Raw genomic sequence first — 13,971 nt, 5'->3', positions numbered from 1 at the left:
TAAATTAAAAGTAGCCCTGAGTTTCTGGCTCTTCCGTTTTCTAAAATTGCTTGTTTATTTTTTTAATGTGACATCCTTTTTTAATGGATTGCCCTATTCTTGACTTTTTCTTCAAAAATAAAGTTCTCTTATGTCTTAAGTTGTTATAGATCTCTAATGTAGAAAGCACTGCATTACATACAGGACAGTTTTCAAATGTACTGGGTTTTGTAGATCATGGTATTCTGTGCTGACCCATCATCAGAAGGGCAGTCTTTTCTATTTGGTCATCCAGAAATGGGAACAGTTCTGTATTCATCCATTCATAAACTCATTCTTTCCATATTTTTCCATAGCATGTTTTTGTCAAAAGACTTCCTGATTTGTATTACATCATATCGCTTAAAAAGAGCAAAGCTCATTCATAGGAGGTTGGACTCAGTTTCATTAGTATAGTGTTTTAAAACTACACTGCAGGGGCACCTGGGTGGCTCAGTCGTTGTGTCTGCCTTAGGCTCAGGTCATGATCCCAGGAGCCTGGGATCGGGCTCCCTGCTCGGTGGGGAGCCTGCTTCTCCCTCTCCCTTGGCCTGCTGCTCCCCCTATTTGTGCTCTCTCTCTCTGTCAAATAAATAAATAACATCTTAAAAAATAAACCTACACTGCAGAGGCACATACCTGTTGTTTTATACACACACTGTATGTTCCTGTTTATTTTTTAAATAGGGGGAAAGAGGCCCCTGCCTGAAATTCTTTAGGAAACCCAGAATTTAACTTTAAGTCACTGAATTAATGTGTCTTTTGGGGGGAGTATTCATAGCTTAGTATGATAAATAATGCCCCCTCGTTTCTTACACAATAATATTTAAAGAAAATTATGTGCTGAGATCCCAGGTGGTGTGGTGAAGTGGAATACTGGATAGGGGAGTAAGGAGACTTCTGTTTTCTCTGATCTATCACTAGTGCTATGACCTCAAGTAAGACTGACTTCTTTGGAGACAGTAATAAGAATAACCTTTTGTATGAATTACACATATCGCAAATGTTCTAGCTCTGATCTGATCTGTTAGGGATAACTAGAATGGAAACCAGCTACTTGAAGATAGATCATAGTTTTGTCTACATAAATCTTTGTCTTAACAATTCTACCTTAAAGTTTATTCACAGTAATGAATACCCACATTACATAGGCAGAATATCATGATAATATCATTAAAGTTTATTATATCTAGTGGTATTCTAATACTGGGAATTTTCAGAAGTACTGATGAATTAGACTGTGATTGAAAAGAACCATCTTCTATGGTAGTTAGGTGTAAAGAGAATGAACGTTAAAATTAGAGATTGATGGGTTCAAATCCTAATGCAGCCATTTACTAGCCATATGTGTAACCTTGGTTCTGTTTCCTTATGCAGAATGGGACTGTATTAGGCATCTGTTCTTTGTTTCATGATTCTCCTACAATACTCAAATGGACTTGAAAAAGAAGGCAAATAGCTATAGACAAGATTTTTATAATGAATAATGTCATAGTTCTTAGCCAGTTAAATGTTGCTGGTCAGTATGTTACTTATGTTTTATAATATTAGAAGATGCCTATTTTTTGTAGTAAAGATATCTAATATTTATGTGTCTGCAGTGTGCTAGGTACTGTTCTAGGCCGTTTACCTAAGCTATTTCATTCTAGCCTCATAGAAACTCTATGACAGTTGCTTTATTATCCTTACAGATGAGGAAACTGAAGCTCAGAATGGTTAACTGGCCTAAGATCATGTATGGTAGTGATGGAATGGTATAAACTCATGAATGCCTTGACTGTTTACAATACTGCTTCCTATTGGAAGTGATGACATCTAATGTTTTCTGTTAAAGGATATTAGGAATGGAGAAGATTTGAGGAAGTTGTATGATTTGAAAAAATAAAGAAGTGTTGATCTCTTTTCTTAACAGAAGAGATTAAAGTCTGGAAAAGCACTAATCTGGGGTTATAGGGAATTACCTTGTGTTTTTTGTTCTCTACACATTTAGTTATTAGCATCTATGCCTCTCTTTTCTGAACTTCCATAGATAGTCATCTTACATCCTAATTTGCCCAGACAGTCCAGATACATATCTCTTGTCATGGCATAATTATTAATAGCACCCCCTTCCTCAAAAGTGTCCCAAGTTTGGATGTTTTATGAACACCTTAATTTAAAACACTGTATTGTAGACATAAAGCTTTTCAGATTCTTTTGATTCTTGGGATTATGTTAATTTGGTTGGTTATCTGATTTTATGTAATAATTTGTATTAAATCAGGTGTACCTCTAAATTCTAGTAGGAATTTATTATGTATTTTTGAGGCAGTATGCTAGGTTGTTGACTGATTTCTTTGATGATGGAGAGGGAAAGCCATAAATTAGCTTCTTGAAAGAAAGAACTAATAAAATGGTGGACAATTGGGGGATGAATTTGTATGTTCACCCAGTCATTTCTCAGTTGGAAGGACAAAGGTGCAGGTTGACAAATACTGAATTGCTTGACCTTGGTTTAAAGCTTTTGTGAATTACGGAACTAATATGAAGTGGTAGTGGATCATATATTTTACAGATCTTTAAGATCTGTTAGCCCTTGTTTTCTGTAATATTCTTCCCCATTTCTACTACAGTAAAAGAGTCTCCAGGGGCAAATCTCTGCTGCTGTTACAACCAGTGTACTGCCTCAATCTTTTTTGTTTGTTTCTGTTCTGTCCTGAATTATTGCCTTCCCCTATATTTAGTTCATTTTAATTTAATTTATTCTTGGTCACAAACTAGTAGTTTCTGAAAGTATTTGGAATCAGTGTCTAAACTGTCACAAAAAAGTTGTTTCTAGAATGTACAGGTCTTTGTCAGTAGAAGTGTTAATTTTATTAACTACTAAATTGTTTTCCTGTGCATGATAATTTATAAATGTTTGCAAAATGAAAAGATATTCATAGTATAGTGCTTGGCAGAAAGTAGGCACATTGCATAAGTGCTTAACATAGATTTTTTTTCCCTAGTTGTACAATTTGTATTTTAAAGCAGTGATATATGAGCTTCTCTACTAAAACACTACATAGAACTTTTATCACAAAGACTTTGGAATGGTTTCCTCAAAGAGTTTCTATTATTTCTGCTACCTTAGAAGATTAGTTTTAAGCCACTTCTGTGTCTATGATGACTGCTTCTATTAAGTTGTTAAAATTTTATTCTCAATTCCTTATTTGTTACTATTACTTTGATATTGAATCTTTTTTCATGATGTGTGGGGTAAAAACTTTTTATTTTCTCAGGAGCCATTTTTTAATGGTATTTTGAAGGATTAAGTTGGGTTTTACTATGAATGAATGTTGAATTATTTATATCAAGCACAGTGTTTTAGTATTAATCAGCTTTACATTTTGTACATGAACCTTTTATAGTGAGATTTAAAAAAAACGAAGGAACAGAGGTTGCATTTGGCTGGGATCTTTATTAGAGCAGATTATTGTTTAAAATGTCTGTGCACAAATCATTTGCAGCCCAGCCCAGTTCCTAACATGGAGAAACTTTTCTTTTTAAACTAGCGGAAGTTAGTTTCCTTTAAAATTAAATATATATAGTTTAGCAAAAAATCTGTAGATTAGGAACATGCCCAAATTGAACTTTTCCCCCTGCCGTCAAAGCTGCTTCTAGTTTTTTGTTTGGTCAGTAATACTACATTTACCTTATTACCCAAATTTTAAAATTTTATCAATCTCCTCCCCGTTTGTAATCATATCCTACTGACTCTCCTAAATATCTCTCAAACCATTTTATTTTTCAATTCTTTCTGTTAGTACCCTATTCCAGTTCTTACCATCTTGGCCCTGTTGTAGTTCTGCTAAACTGATTTCTTTGTCTGTAGTCTAGAATATCCATTATTCTTATAGCTTACAACTTGAGTTGTTTTCTGAAACACAGTATCACTCTTAACAACCTCTGTGGATTCCCTTTACTTCAAAGTAATGTGCAGTTTTTCTTTAACTTGTTAAGGTTCCTGAGGATCTGACCTAGAAAGCTTTCCCAGCATCAGCTTTGACATTCCCTCATCTGTTCATCATCTCATACCTTGTTGTACACACAATGCAATTTATTAGGTTGTGCCTTTGTTCATGGTTTACTTTATCTTCCTCGCCTTCCACTCACACTTTCACACCCAACACACAGTTTTATTTCTCAGATCCAATTCAGGTTTTACTGAGTTTGTTTTATTACATTTAGTTTGTATGTTTGTGAGCTCTCTGAAAATAAGGTTACCATGTCCCTAAGGAGGCAAACACAGGTAATTTAGTGTGATAAGTATAGTGTTAGAAGTATATACAGGTTTAATTATGACCACTGAAAGACTGGGTACCTAATTATGGGCTGAGAGGGAGGAGGTCTGAGGAATGCTTATTTAAAATGCTAAATGCATGCCTCAGGAAACCAATCTATTGTTTTCAAACAAACATATCCCCAGTCCATCTTCTCTGAGTATCAGGGAAGGTAGAGAGGAGAGGCTAGGATGAGTGATAAAGTATCATTAGGAATTAGCCAAATGTACATTTTGAATAATCAGTGAATCATTGTATCAACACAATTTTTACGTGCTCTGTGTGTCACATATATGGTAGATAGAGCATGGGGCTTTTAGATTATTTCAGAAGTATTTGAGGTTCCTTTCTGTGTGTCTTCCGCCATCCACAGGTTCCTGATTTGGAATTGATAGATTGCTAGTATTCCAGACCTAGGAAGAGTCGTGAAGTTATGAAGTAAAAGTGAAGATGTATTTTCTATCATGGAAGCTATGGGATAGGAGGTGATCCAAGGGCAGTAAAGGAGAGGTTTTCACCTTTTGTATAGATGTTTTTATTACCTATATTAAGAAATTTAGTAGATTTTTTGAAAAAATTTATAAAGAAAGTCACATGATGGTAAAACCATTTCAAACATGTAGAAAAGTTAGAAGTGGACTTTGACTAGTGTTCAGGGTTAGAATTACTGGAGCCAGTACCCAAACATTAAGTGGGGAGTTATTTTATTATTAACAAGACAAAAATAGAAAATAGTTATCTCTGAATTTTCCTTAGTATTGAAAACTCACTTGTACATATTGGTGGTAAGTTCTCTTTCACCCACATGGAATTAGAATAAATTTGCAATTAGAGTGAAACTTGAATTAATATTTTTTTCCCTCCCAAATAGCTTTTGCCTACCAAAAAGTTTTGGGAACCTGATGATTCAACAAAAGATGGACAAAAAGGCATATTTCTTGGGGATGATGAATGGAGAGAGACTGCATGGGGAACTTCTCGTAAGTTATTGGTGTTATGTGTGAGAATTATGAGTTTACTTGAATTTTTTGAAACCCTGCCTACCCCCAGACAGACAGTATTTGGAGCAAATTTCTGATGACTTTGTTGAAAATTTTGTAAGTCATTATAATGTACATTTTTAATGTAAATTAACCCTTATCTAATGGTCTACTTAATAATTAGAAGTCTTTGTCACAGTAAAATATTACTGGATGATAATTAATCAAATTAACTTTAAATTTTGAGTGTAAATTACCCGGGTGTTTCTTTATTCTCCCTTTGGCACCCCCCCGCCCCCCCATGCTTTTTCTCTCTCTCGCAAAAATAAATAAAATCTTTAAAATAAAATTACTTGTGCTCGAAAGTAGACATGTTTCAATTTTTGTTTTGAAGGTTGAGTGCTTAATTACTTTATTTACCAGAACCAAATATTTTTTAAAACATTCTGAAGCAAAACATCTTGAGCACAACATGGTAATGAGAGATTATTTTCAAGATGGATGGTTGGGAAATATTTTTGGTATGTTATATTTGGAGGACAACTTGTACAAGCAATAAAATATTTAAGCAACATTATGTATTTCTTTTTAGTGTCAAGTTTGTATTTTTAATTTCTTGTGCCACTTCCTCTTGCAACTTAACTTTTTTTAGCTGTATGGATAAAATTTTGAAGATGAATATTAGTCTTTACCCAGAGATAGGAGGAAATTAGAAATGAATGAAAAAATTAGAAGTTATTTTGTTTATAGAACATTTATTGAATGCCAAGTATGTTACAAATACGAGTAAGATATTCCTTGTTCTAGAGGAATTGTTCTAAAGAAGAGTCTTTCCATGACTGCAGGAGACTTTATCATATAGTTAGTTTCTCTAACTGAATTTAAGGATTTTGTTTGACAGAGACACAGCGAGAGAGGGAACACAAGCAGGGGGAGTGGGAGAGGGAGAAGCAGGCTTCCCGCTGAGCAGGGAGCCTGATGCGGGGCTCGATCCCAGGACCCTGGGATCATGACCTGAGCCACCCAGGCGCCCCTCTAACTGAAGTTCTCTTTCTCACCCTCACGTTCACCTATTTTTTGCTCACTTTAACTCTTTACCCTTCTTATCACTTCCTTTGGGATTCACTCTAAGACTGGGAAGGATTAATGCTCCTTCTTTCTGTTTCCATAGTATCCTGGATCATTTTTACTGATGCACTTTTACTCTGTTATGATTGCCTTAGGGCAGGGACTGTCTTGTTTGTTCTTGGATTCCCCATACATAGCACAATGCCCAGCATACAATAGACCATAAACCAACATTTGTTTGAACTATGTTAATGAATGGGTGAATGAGTGAATGAAAAATATAATGACTAATCTCTTGTGGATAAAGGTACTGCAATGAAATGTTTTAACATGCTTTAACAAAAGTAGTAGTCATTTAAAAACATAAGAGTTAATGAAGTGATGGCCGAGTACTACCGTGATGGTTCAGCCTGTTAAGGACCGGACCTAATATTGAGTATCCTGTGTGATAACGAATGAACCAGAGGTAGCTTATTGGTGCCTTAAAAAAACAATATTTGAATGTTGCCTCAAATGTTTTATTATATTTGTATCCCATTTGTTCTCTAATCTTAAATATTGCTTTTTTTCTTTTTGTCATAAAAATGTGTAGAAAAGTTATTCACACCAGATGAATAATTTTTTGTTAAAAATAAATGGAAAACTTTTAAGGTAGGAAAGGACATTTATTTATTTATTTAGATTTTATTTATTTGACAGAGAGTGCACACAAGTGGGGGGAGCTGCAGGCAGAGAGAGAGGGAGAAGCAGGCTCCCCGTCAATCAGGGGGCCCAATGTGGGGCTGGATCCCAGGATCCTGGGATCATGACCTGAGCCGAAGGCAGACGCTTAACAACTGAGCTACCCAGGCGCCCCTAGAAGGGACTTTTAAAAATAATCTTTAGGTGACAGTTTTTACACCAAGAGTAGAAAATTCTGTGATATTAACTGATTTTTTCCAAACGTATTTGTTTGTGTTTATAGTGGTACAGCCATGTGTTCTGAATCTGCCCAGTATATAACTATGAGCTTGAGATGTGCCTCTGCCAGTTTAGGAGTTCTTTTTATTCTTCTAGGTTTCTATTTTGAATTATTATGAATCATGAAGAAAGCTTTAATATTTTAACAAGATGCTTATAGGTAGCAGAGCCTTCAGGTTAATGTTTCTGTCTCCGTTGACCTTTCTGGTTTGACTGTTCTTCATATCGGCTTTTACTTTTTTTTGTTAACCAAATGGCTCTGTTTGTATTCCCAAGAAATGTGCCCAGGCCAGTGAGTTTCAACAGTATGAAAGCTTTTTATTAAGATTATGATAACATTCAAAATAAAACAGTATGCTGATTTTTTTTTTTTTTACTTTATTAATTTATATAAATACATTTTGGTTAGTTTAAAAGTACAAATGTGTAATTGTGTTCTTCCTTCCAAACAGACCATTCAATGTCCCAGCCTATTATGGTACAGAGAAGATCTGGACAGGGTTTTCATGGAAACAGTGAAGTAAATGCAATACTGTCTCCGCGATCAGAAAGTGGAGGCCTTGGTGTGAGCATGGTAGAATATGTATTAAGTTCTTCTCCTGCTGATAAATTGGATTCTCGATTTAGGAAGGGAACTTTTGTAAGTATTTTGAATAAAGAAATATTTAATAATTAATGGTTATTTGGTTATCTTTAAGTCCATTTATTTTTTTGGCTCTTCCAGAGCTCAAGGAAGTCTTGCAGTTATTGGAGCTCTGGTTTTCTTCTCTTGGCCACTTCTTGAAATACATGAAATAGTAGAACCAGTGGGAATATAACCTTAGCCATGTTACAAAAATCAAGCCATATTAATTACGAAACATAATTTGCAAGATTACAATTTCTTATTCATGGTAGTGTTTGATGTGAAAGTAACTAAAAATCATCTGCATTAAGTAGAATTTTAATTTCGTCTGTGGTGTTACTGCTTTTCCAGCACCGCTATAGTTAAGGTTGCCTTAGCCCTTCTGTTATAAATCACTGTTTTGTGCTCAACTTTTTGGCCTTTGATAAATTAGTTGATTACAAAATTAAAATAAGGTACAATGCTTTTATTGTTTATGTGCACTATAGCGTAGTTTTAGGTCACCTTATGGTGCCTTTTTTTGTGTTCTATTAAATATTCAGAATCAAACAGATTCTTTTTCCTCAGGGCACTAGAGATGCTGAAACAGATGGACCTGAGAAAGGAGATCAAAAAGGCAAGGCTTCTCCATTTGAGGAGGACCAAAACAGAGATCTTAAACAAGGAGATGATGATGATTCTAAAATAAATGGCAGAGGTTTGCCAAATGGAATGGATGCCGATTGCAAAGATTTTAAGTAAGACTTTAACTTTCTCAAGAAGAAAAGCATATCTCTTTAGGGATAATTACTACTAGTTGATGTGATTGATTTAGACATTTTCCAATTTTGGTTTATTTTATTTCCCTTTGTACCTTGTGTTAATCCAGAAGAAGATTTAATTTTTTTCCTAAGGAGTATTAGTTGATTGTGAACCATTTTTTTTTTTTTTAAATAATTCTTCAAAGTAGTCTCTAAAACAGTGCATTCCATTAAAGGAGTAATGTTAGAAGTTGCTGTTACCTTTCTGCTAATATGGTAGTCTAAATTTTAACTTTTTCCTCCCTGCTAATATTTAGTGAATTTTAGGTTTAATCTGGTTTTTCTTGGCAAACTCCTTTCGGGGTTGCTCTTGAGCACCTTTCTGTGGAGTTTCCTCTTCCTTCTACCCCTGTATTGTATCCCCCCCAAATCTAACTCTTAATCTTGGAAATGAGGAAACATAATTAGCTTGGAAGCTGTGACCTTTCTTCTTAGTATATATGAATTTATGGTAATACTTAATATTCCTGAAATTATTCCTGAAGTAGGGAACATATTAGAGACTTCAAAAAGTTAACTTTAAGCTTAGAATTCTTTAAGTTGTAACTTTTTAGTTGTCTCTTTATGGTAATTAAATAAGTATTTTCTTCTAGCTTTGATCTCAGATTAGGCAGTGTACATTTACCTAGATATTAGGGATTTGTTTCTTCATCCTGAATTCCTATACTTTATACTTCATTAGTCAGATGTTTTGGGGCTTATACCTGAAAATGAGCTGTTTCTTTGAGATCTTGTGAACCATGAAATCTCAGTTAACTGAGTATAACTATATATATGGGTGGTATGCTTTTACATTTATTGCCTTTAATTATCAAAAGCAGAGTAAAATGCTTCTTAAAACAGTGCCATTTGTGTCTGTTCTAAGTGCAAAAAAGCATCCAAAACCAGTAAACCTCTTTGATAAGAAATAAATTTAATGCTTTTCAATTTGTTTTAGAACCTTATCCTGATTTTACTTTTCTGCAATTACGTAATCTGAGTTTTAGTCAAGGGCATGTATTTAAAACTGAGTTGATTATGAGCCCTTCAGAGTATGCATTTATAATTGAAGTGTTAATACACCATTAACTATAGCAAGAAAATAGCACCACTTAATAGCGCAGTGCCTTTTTTCTATTATATTCTCTACTTATTGCTGTATTAGAGTTGTTTGTATGAAAGGCTATGCTTCTTCATATTATGAACTTCTACATTTTTTAGCATTCTAATTTTATTCCACTAAGTTTGGGGTATACATTTTAAATTGTTTATGAAATATTTTAGATACAGTATTATACTTCATAGTGTAAAAATGTTTCAGACTAATAGCTGTGGCCATATGGTCACTATGCTAACGTATTACTAATATGTACATTAATTGATACAGCATCAGTATATAATCACTGGAGTGTAGAACTGAAAGGAAGGGAAGAACTATAGCAGGCTTCATTTTAAAAGGCTAATTTTATTTATTTTTTAAAAGATTTTATTTATTTATTTGACAGAGACACAGCGAGAGAGGGAACACAAGCAGGGGAGTGGGAGAGGGAGAAGCAGGCTTCCCGCTGAGCAGGGAGCCCGATGCGGGGCTCGATCCCAGGACCCTGGGATCATGACCTGAGCTGAAGGCAGATGCTTAACGACTGAGTCACCCAGGCGCCCCTAAAAGGCTAATTTTAAAGAAGATCCTTTCAGGTTTTTTTTTCTTTCCATATATATTCTGAATGAAAAACCTTTGAATATTCACATGAAAAATTAGGTATGGTTAAAGGGGAAAGGAAGTAGAAATTTCTTCTAAATATTGCAAGGATAGTGGTTGATTTTTAAATAAAATATAAGTTCACCCAAATATGTGGAAACTGATTCTTACAATTAAGTAATTTTATTAAGTAATTACTTTGTAAAATGCTCTGTACATGTTTGCAAATTTATCTTGATGTGAAGCTCTTGAACTTGGGTGCAGAGTTACATAGGTGTTAACAACTGGCACTGAAAGCCAGGTAAAATAGTTACTGTCATTTACTTAATGTACTTATGTTTGCATATACTGTGAACTCATGTTCCTCAGAACAAACTTATTTCTTGTGAGGGAAAAGATCTTGCGTAAAATATTTTTGTAGAAGAAAAGACACTGTAAATGAGGATAGATTATGTCTAGATATAAAGTAAAAATAAGGTTTAGACCATGAAGGATGTTGATAAAAAGAGAAGAGTCGATGCTCAATAAATTTTTTGAAAAAATTAAGGAGGCTTGTTAGTAGAGGAAGTTGATGTTTTATATGACATATACTTTTTATTGATGGGCATACTTAATTCTTGGTAAATATGTTACAAATTTCCATTTCTTTTTGATGATTTTAACTGAAACAATTTTGTGTGATGAAGATGGTTTTTGGAGAGCTGTCATAAAGGCTTTTCACACTTCATTTTTTGTCCTTACTTAAAACAATAAGCACAAGAAGGTTATATCTTCAGTCTCATTTAAGAAACTGAGGCCTGGAAGATGAAATGATTTGCTCAAAATCGTATTTAAAGACAGTCCGGAGTCAGCCTTCGTCTTAGTTCATGTCGTTTTCCATTGTATCTCACATTTTACACTCTGAAGTCATGAAGGCCATCCTTTATGGCCAATCCCCGCCCCGCCCCGAACCATTATTAAGCACGATATGGCAAAATTCTGTGCTGGTAGACAAGACAGGAGTATGGTAGGTGGGTTTTGGTTTTGAGTCTTCCCATGTTTGTCACTTGATAGTCTGCTATTCATACACCATTCATTTTTTCTGTGATTTGAGAAAAATTTCGGGTAGTCTAAGCCCTAAATTGTGATATTGGCTAATTTTCTTATCTGTAAAATTGAGTTAAATCTTGATGCTTTCAAATTAGAGAGAATGATCGTTAGTAATATGAAAAAAACAAAACCATGTCAGTTCTTAAGAAGAAGTTAGACAGAAAAAAATGATGGAGTGGTTAGTGACCTGGGGTGCCTGATTTGCCCTCTGTATTTTACCACCTTTGTTTTTCATGATTTTCCTACTTTCCATTCCAACTGTGACTGACTTACTACTTTTACTCATAAAGTCTTTGTTTTCTTTATACAGTCGTACTCCTGGAAGTCGTCAAGCTTCTCCAACTGAAGTAGTTGAGCGCCTGGGCCCCAATACTAATCCCCCAGAAGGATTGGGGCCTCTTCCTAATCCTACAGCTAATAAACCACTTGTTGAAGAATTTTCAAATCCTGAAACTCAGAATCTGGATGCCATGGAACAAGTTGGTCTGGATTCCTTACAGTTTGACTATCCTGGTAATCAGGTACCCATGGACTCTTCAGGAGCTACTGTAGGCCTTTTTGACTACAATTCCCAGCAGCAGGTAAAGCATGAAGTTCCTTTAATGAAGCTCCTCTTAACTATGTACTGGTGTAGCCTGAAGTACTATGAGGCATTGACATGAATAACAGGAGTGTTGTTAAATACTTAATGTTTTATAAATAAAATGTTTTTATAGTTGAGAAAGTGATTAAGTGTTTAAATACACTGTTCACAGCTTTTTAAATAGAAATGAAATGCTTTGAGACTAATCTTTGTATTAAATGTTTTCTCTAATAGCTCTTTCAGAGGACTAATGCACTAACAGTTCAGCAGCTAACTGCAGCTCAACAGCAGCAGTACGCATTAGCTGCAGCCCAGCAGCCACATATAGGTGAGTCTTTGTAAGTCACCATTTTGATGAGACTTAGAAAATCTTGGGTTAGTGTTTATTAGAATGCTTCGTTTTTCTTTTACTGAATGGTGTTATTTCGTTATGTTTTAAAACATCTCATTGAAATCAAAGAGTAATTACATGGCAAGAGTAAAGATTTAACTAGGGAAGAACTGTTTCTGATTATTGTATCCTAATCAAGGATATTTAATCAAAATAAAAATCTATAACTTGATGAAAGCTGGAGGCACATAAGTTTTTTTCTGTGTCAAGTTGAGAGTCAAACACTTGGAAATTTGGAAATTCAAATGTATGTTATATCTGTTATCAGTCACAATGTTTACTTAAAAAAATCAGATTTCCAAGAAAATTCCTTAAAATATTTTCTTCTTTACTTCATTATTTGGTCCTTGACTTTTAGCCTTTAATGTGAATTATTATAATTACACATTTGTTACTGCTAAAGCATTGGTACGTGTTATCCATGTTGGGGTTTTATGTTTGCTTTTTAACTTTTTAATTTGAAATAATTATAGAGTCACATGGAGTTGCAAGGAGAGTACAGAGAGTTTCCCCACCCAACTTTCCCTATATAGCTACATCTTACATAATTACAGTATAGTACCAAAATCCGGAATATGGAATTGGTAAATGTATATGTATGTGTTACATCACTTTATCACATGTGTAGATTTATGTAACCATTTTTATGCCTGATTTTAGCTGACCTTAATTTATTAACTAGTTTGAAAAGGTATGAATATTCCCCACATCATAACCTATGGAAGCAGGCTTGGGAGGGGGTGATGTACTAAGTTGATTCTCTTCCCTTACCTTAGTATTGTTCTGTGTCAATCCAAGAAGGTCTCCTACATCCCAGATTTTATTTTTGGTTTTAATCAAAGGTGACCACGCATTTCTAGATGGCTTCTAATAGCAGCATGCATTCTTTGCCACCAGCTTCCTTTATCCTTATATTTAGTCGTTCTTATTAGAAATGTAGTGATTCCTGGGGTACCTGGGTGGTTTAGTCGGTTAAGCATCTGACTCTTGATTTCGGCTCAGGTCATGATGTCAGGGTCATGAGATTGAGCCCCTTGTATGGCTCCACACTCAGCGCTGAGTCGGCTTAGGGTTCTCTCTCTCCCTGCTTGTGCGTGCATGTGTGCGCGTGTGCACACTCTCTCTCTCTCTTCCAAATGAATAAATAAAATTTTAAAAAAGAAAAGAAATGTAGCGATTCCTGTCTACTCACAGACTAGTATAACCCTTTTTTATTTCTTGAAGGCTCTAAGGTATGTTTTAGTATGAGACATTTTGAAGTTTTAAATTTTCTCCTCTTATTTGCTTTTTTAATATGAACTTTAGAATTTGCTTATCTATTTACTTCCAGAAGATTGGGTTTAAATTTTAAATTAACTTTGGGAAAATCTACATCTTTATGACCTTAAGTATTCTAACCAGGACATTGTGTATCTTTACATTTGTTCAAGTTTGCTTTTGTATTGTTTATCAGTGCTTTAAAGTTTTTCTCATGTAAG

General features: G+C 34.6%; 1 protein-coding gene across 8 annotated transcripts in view; it reads left to right on the top strand.

Annotated features, from left to right (window-relative positions):
* PUM2 (pumilio RNA binding family member 2) overlaps positions 1 to 13,971 on the top strand; it is a 97,002-nt gene that overhangs the window by 26,483 nt on the left and 56,548 nt on the right. For all 8 annotated transcript variants that reach the window (XM_032430202.1, XM_032430195.1, XM_032430196.1 and 5 more), the window contains 5 exons: positions 5,191 to 5,299; positions 7,780 to 7,967; positions 8,520 to 8,689; positions 11,830 to 12,100; positions 12,337 to 12,430. In XM_032430202.1, coding sequence (XP_032286093.1) covers positions 5,191 to 5,299; positions 7,780 to 7,967; positions 8,520 to 8,689; positions 11,830 to 12,100; positions 12,337 to 12,430 — 832 coding nt within the window. The remainder of the gene's footprint in view (positions 1 to 5,190; positions 5,300 to 7,779; positions 7,968 to 8,519; positions 8,690 to 11,829; positions 12,101 to 12,336; positions 12,431 to 13,971) is intronic.

This window comes from Phoca vitulina, unplaced genomic scaffold, assembly GCF_004348235.1.
Source record: "Phoca vitulina isolate PV1807 unplaced genomic scaffold, GSC_HSeal_1.0 scaffold42, whole genome shotgun sequence".
NCBI classification, from domain to species: Eukaryota; Metazoa; Chordata; class Mammalia; order Carnivora; family Phocidae; genus Phoca; species Phoca vitulina.
The sequence above is the reverse complement of the archived record's forward strand: the minus strand, read 5'-3'. Positions and strand labels throughout refer to the sequence as shown.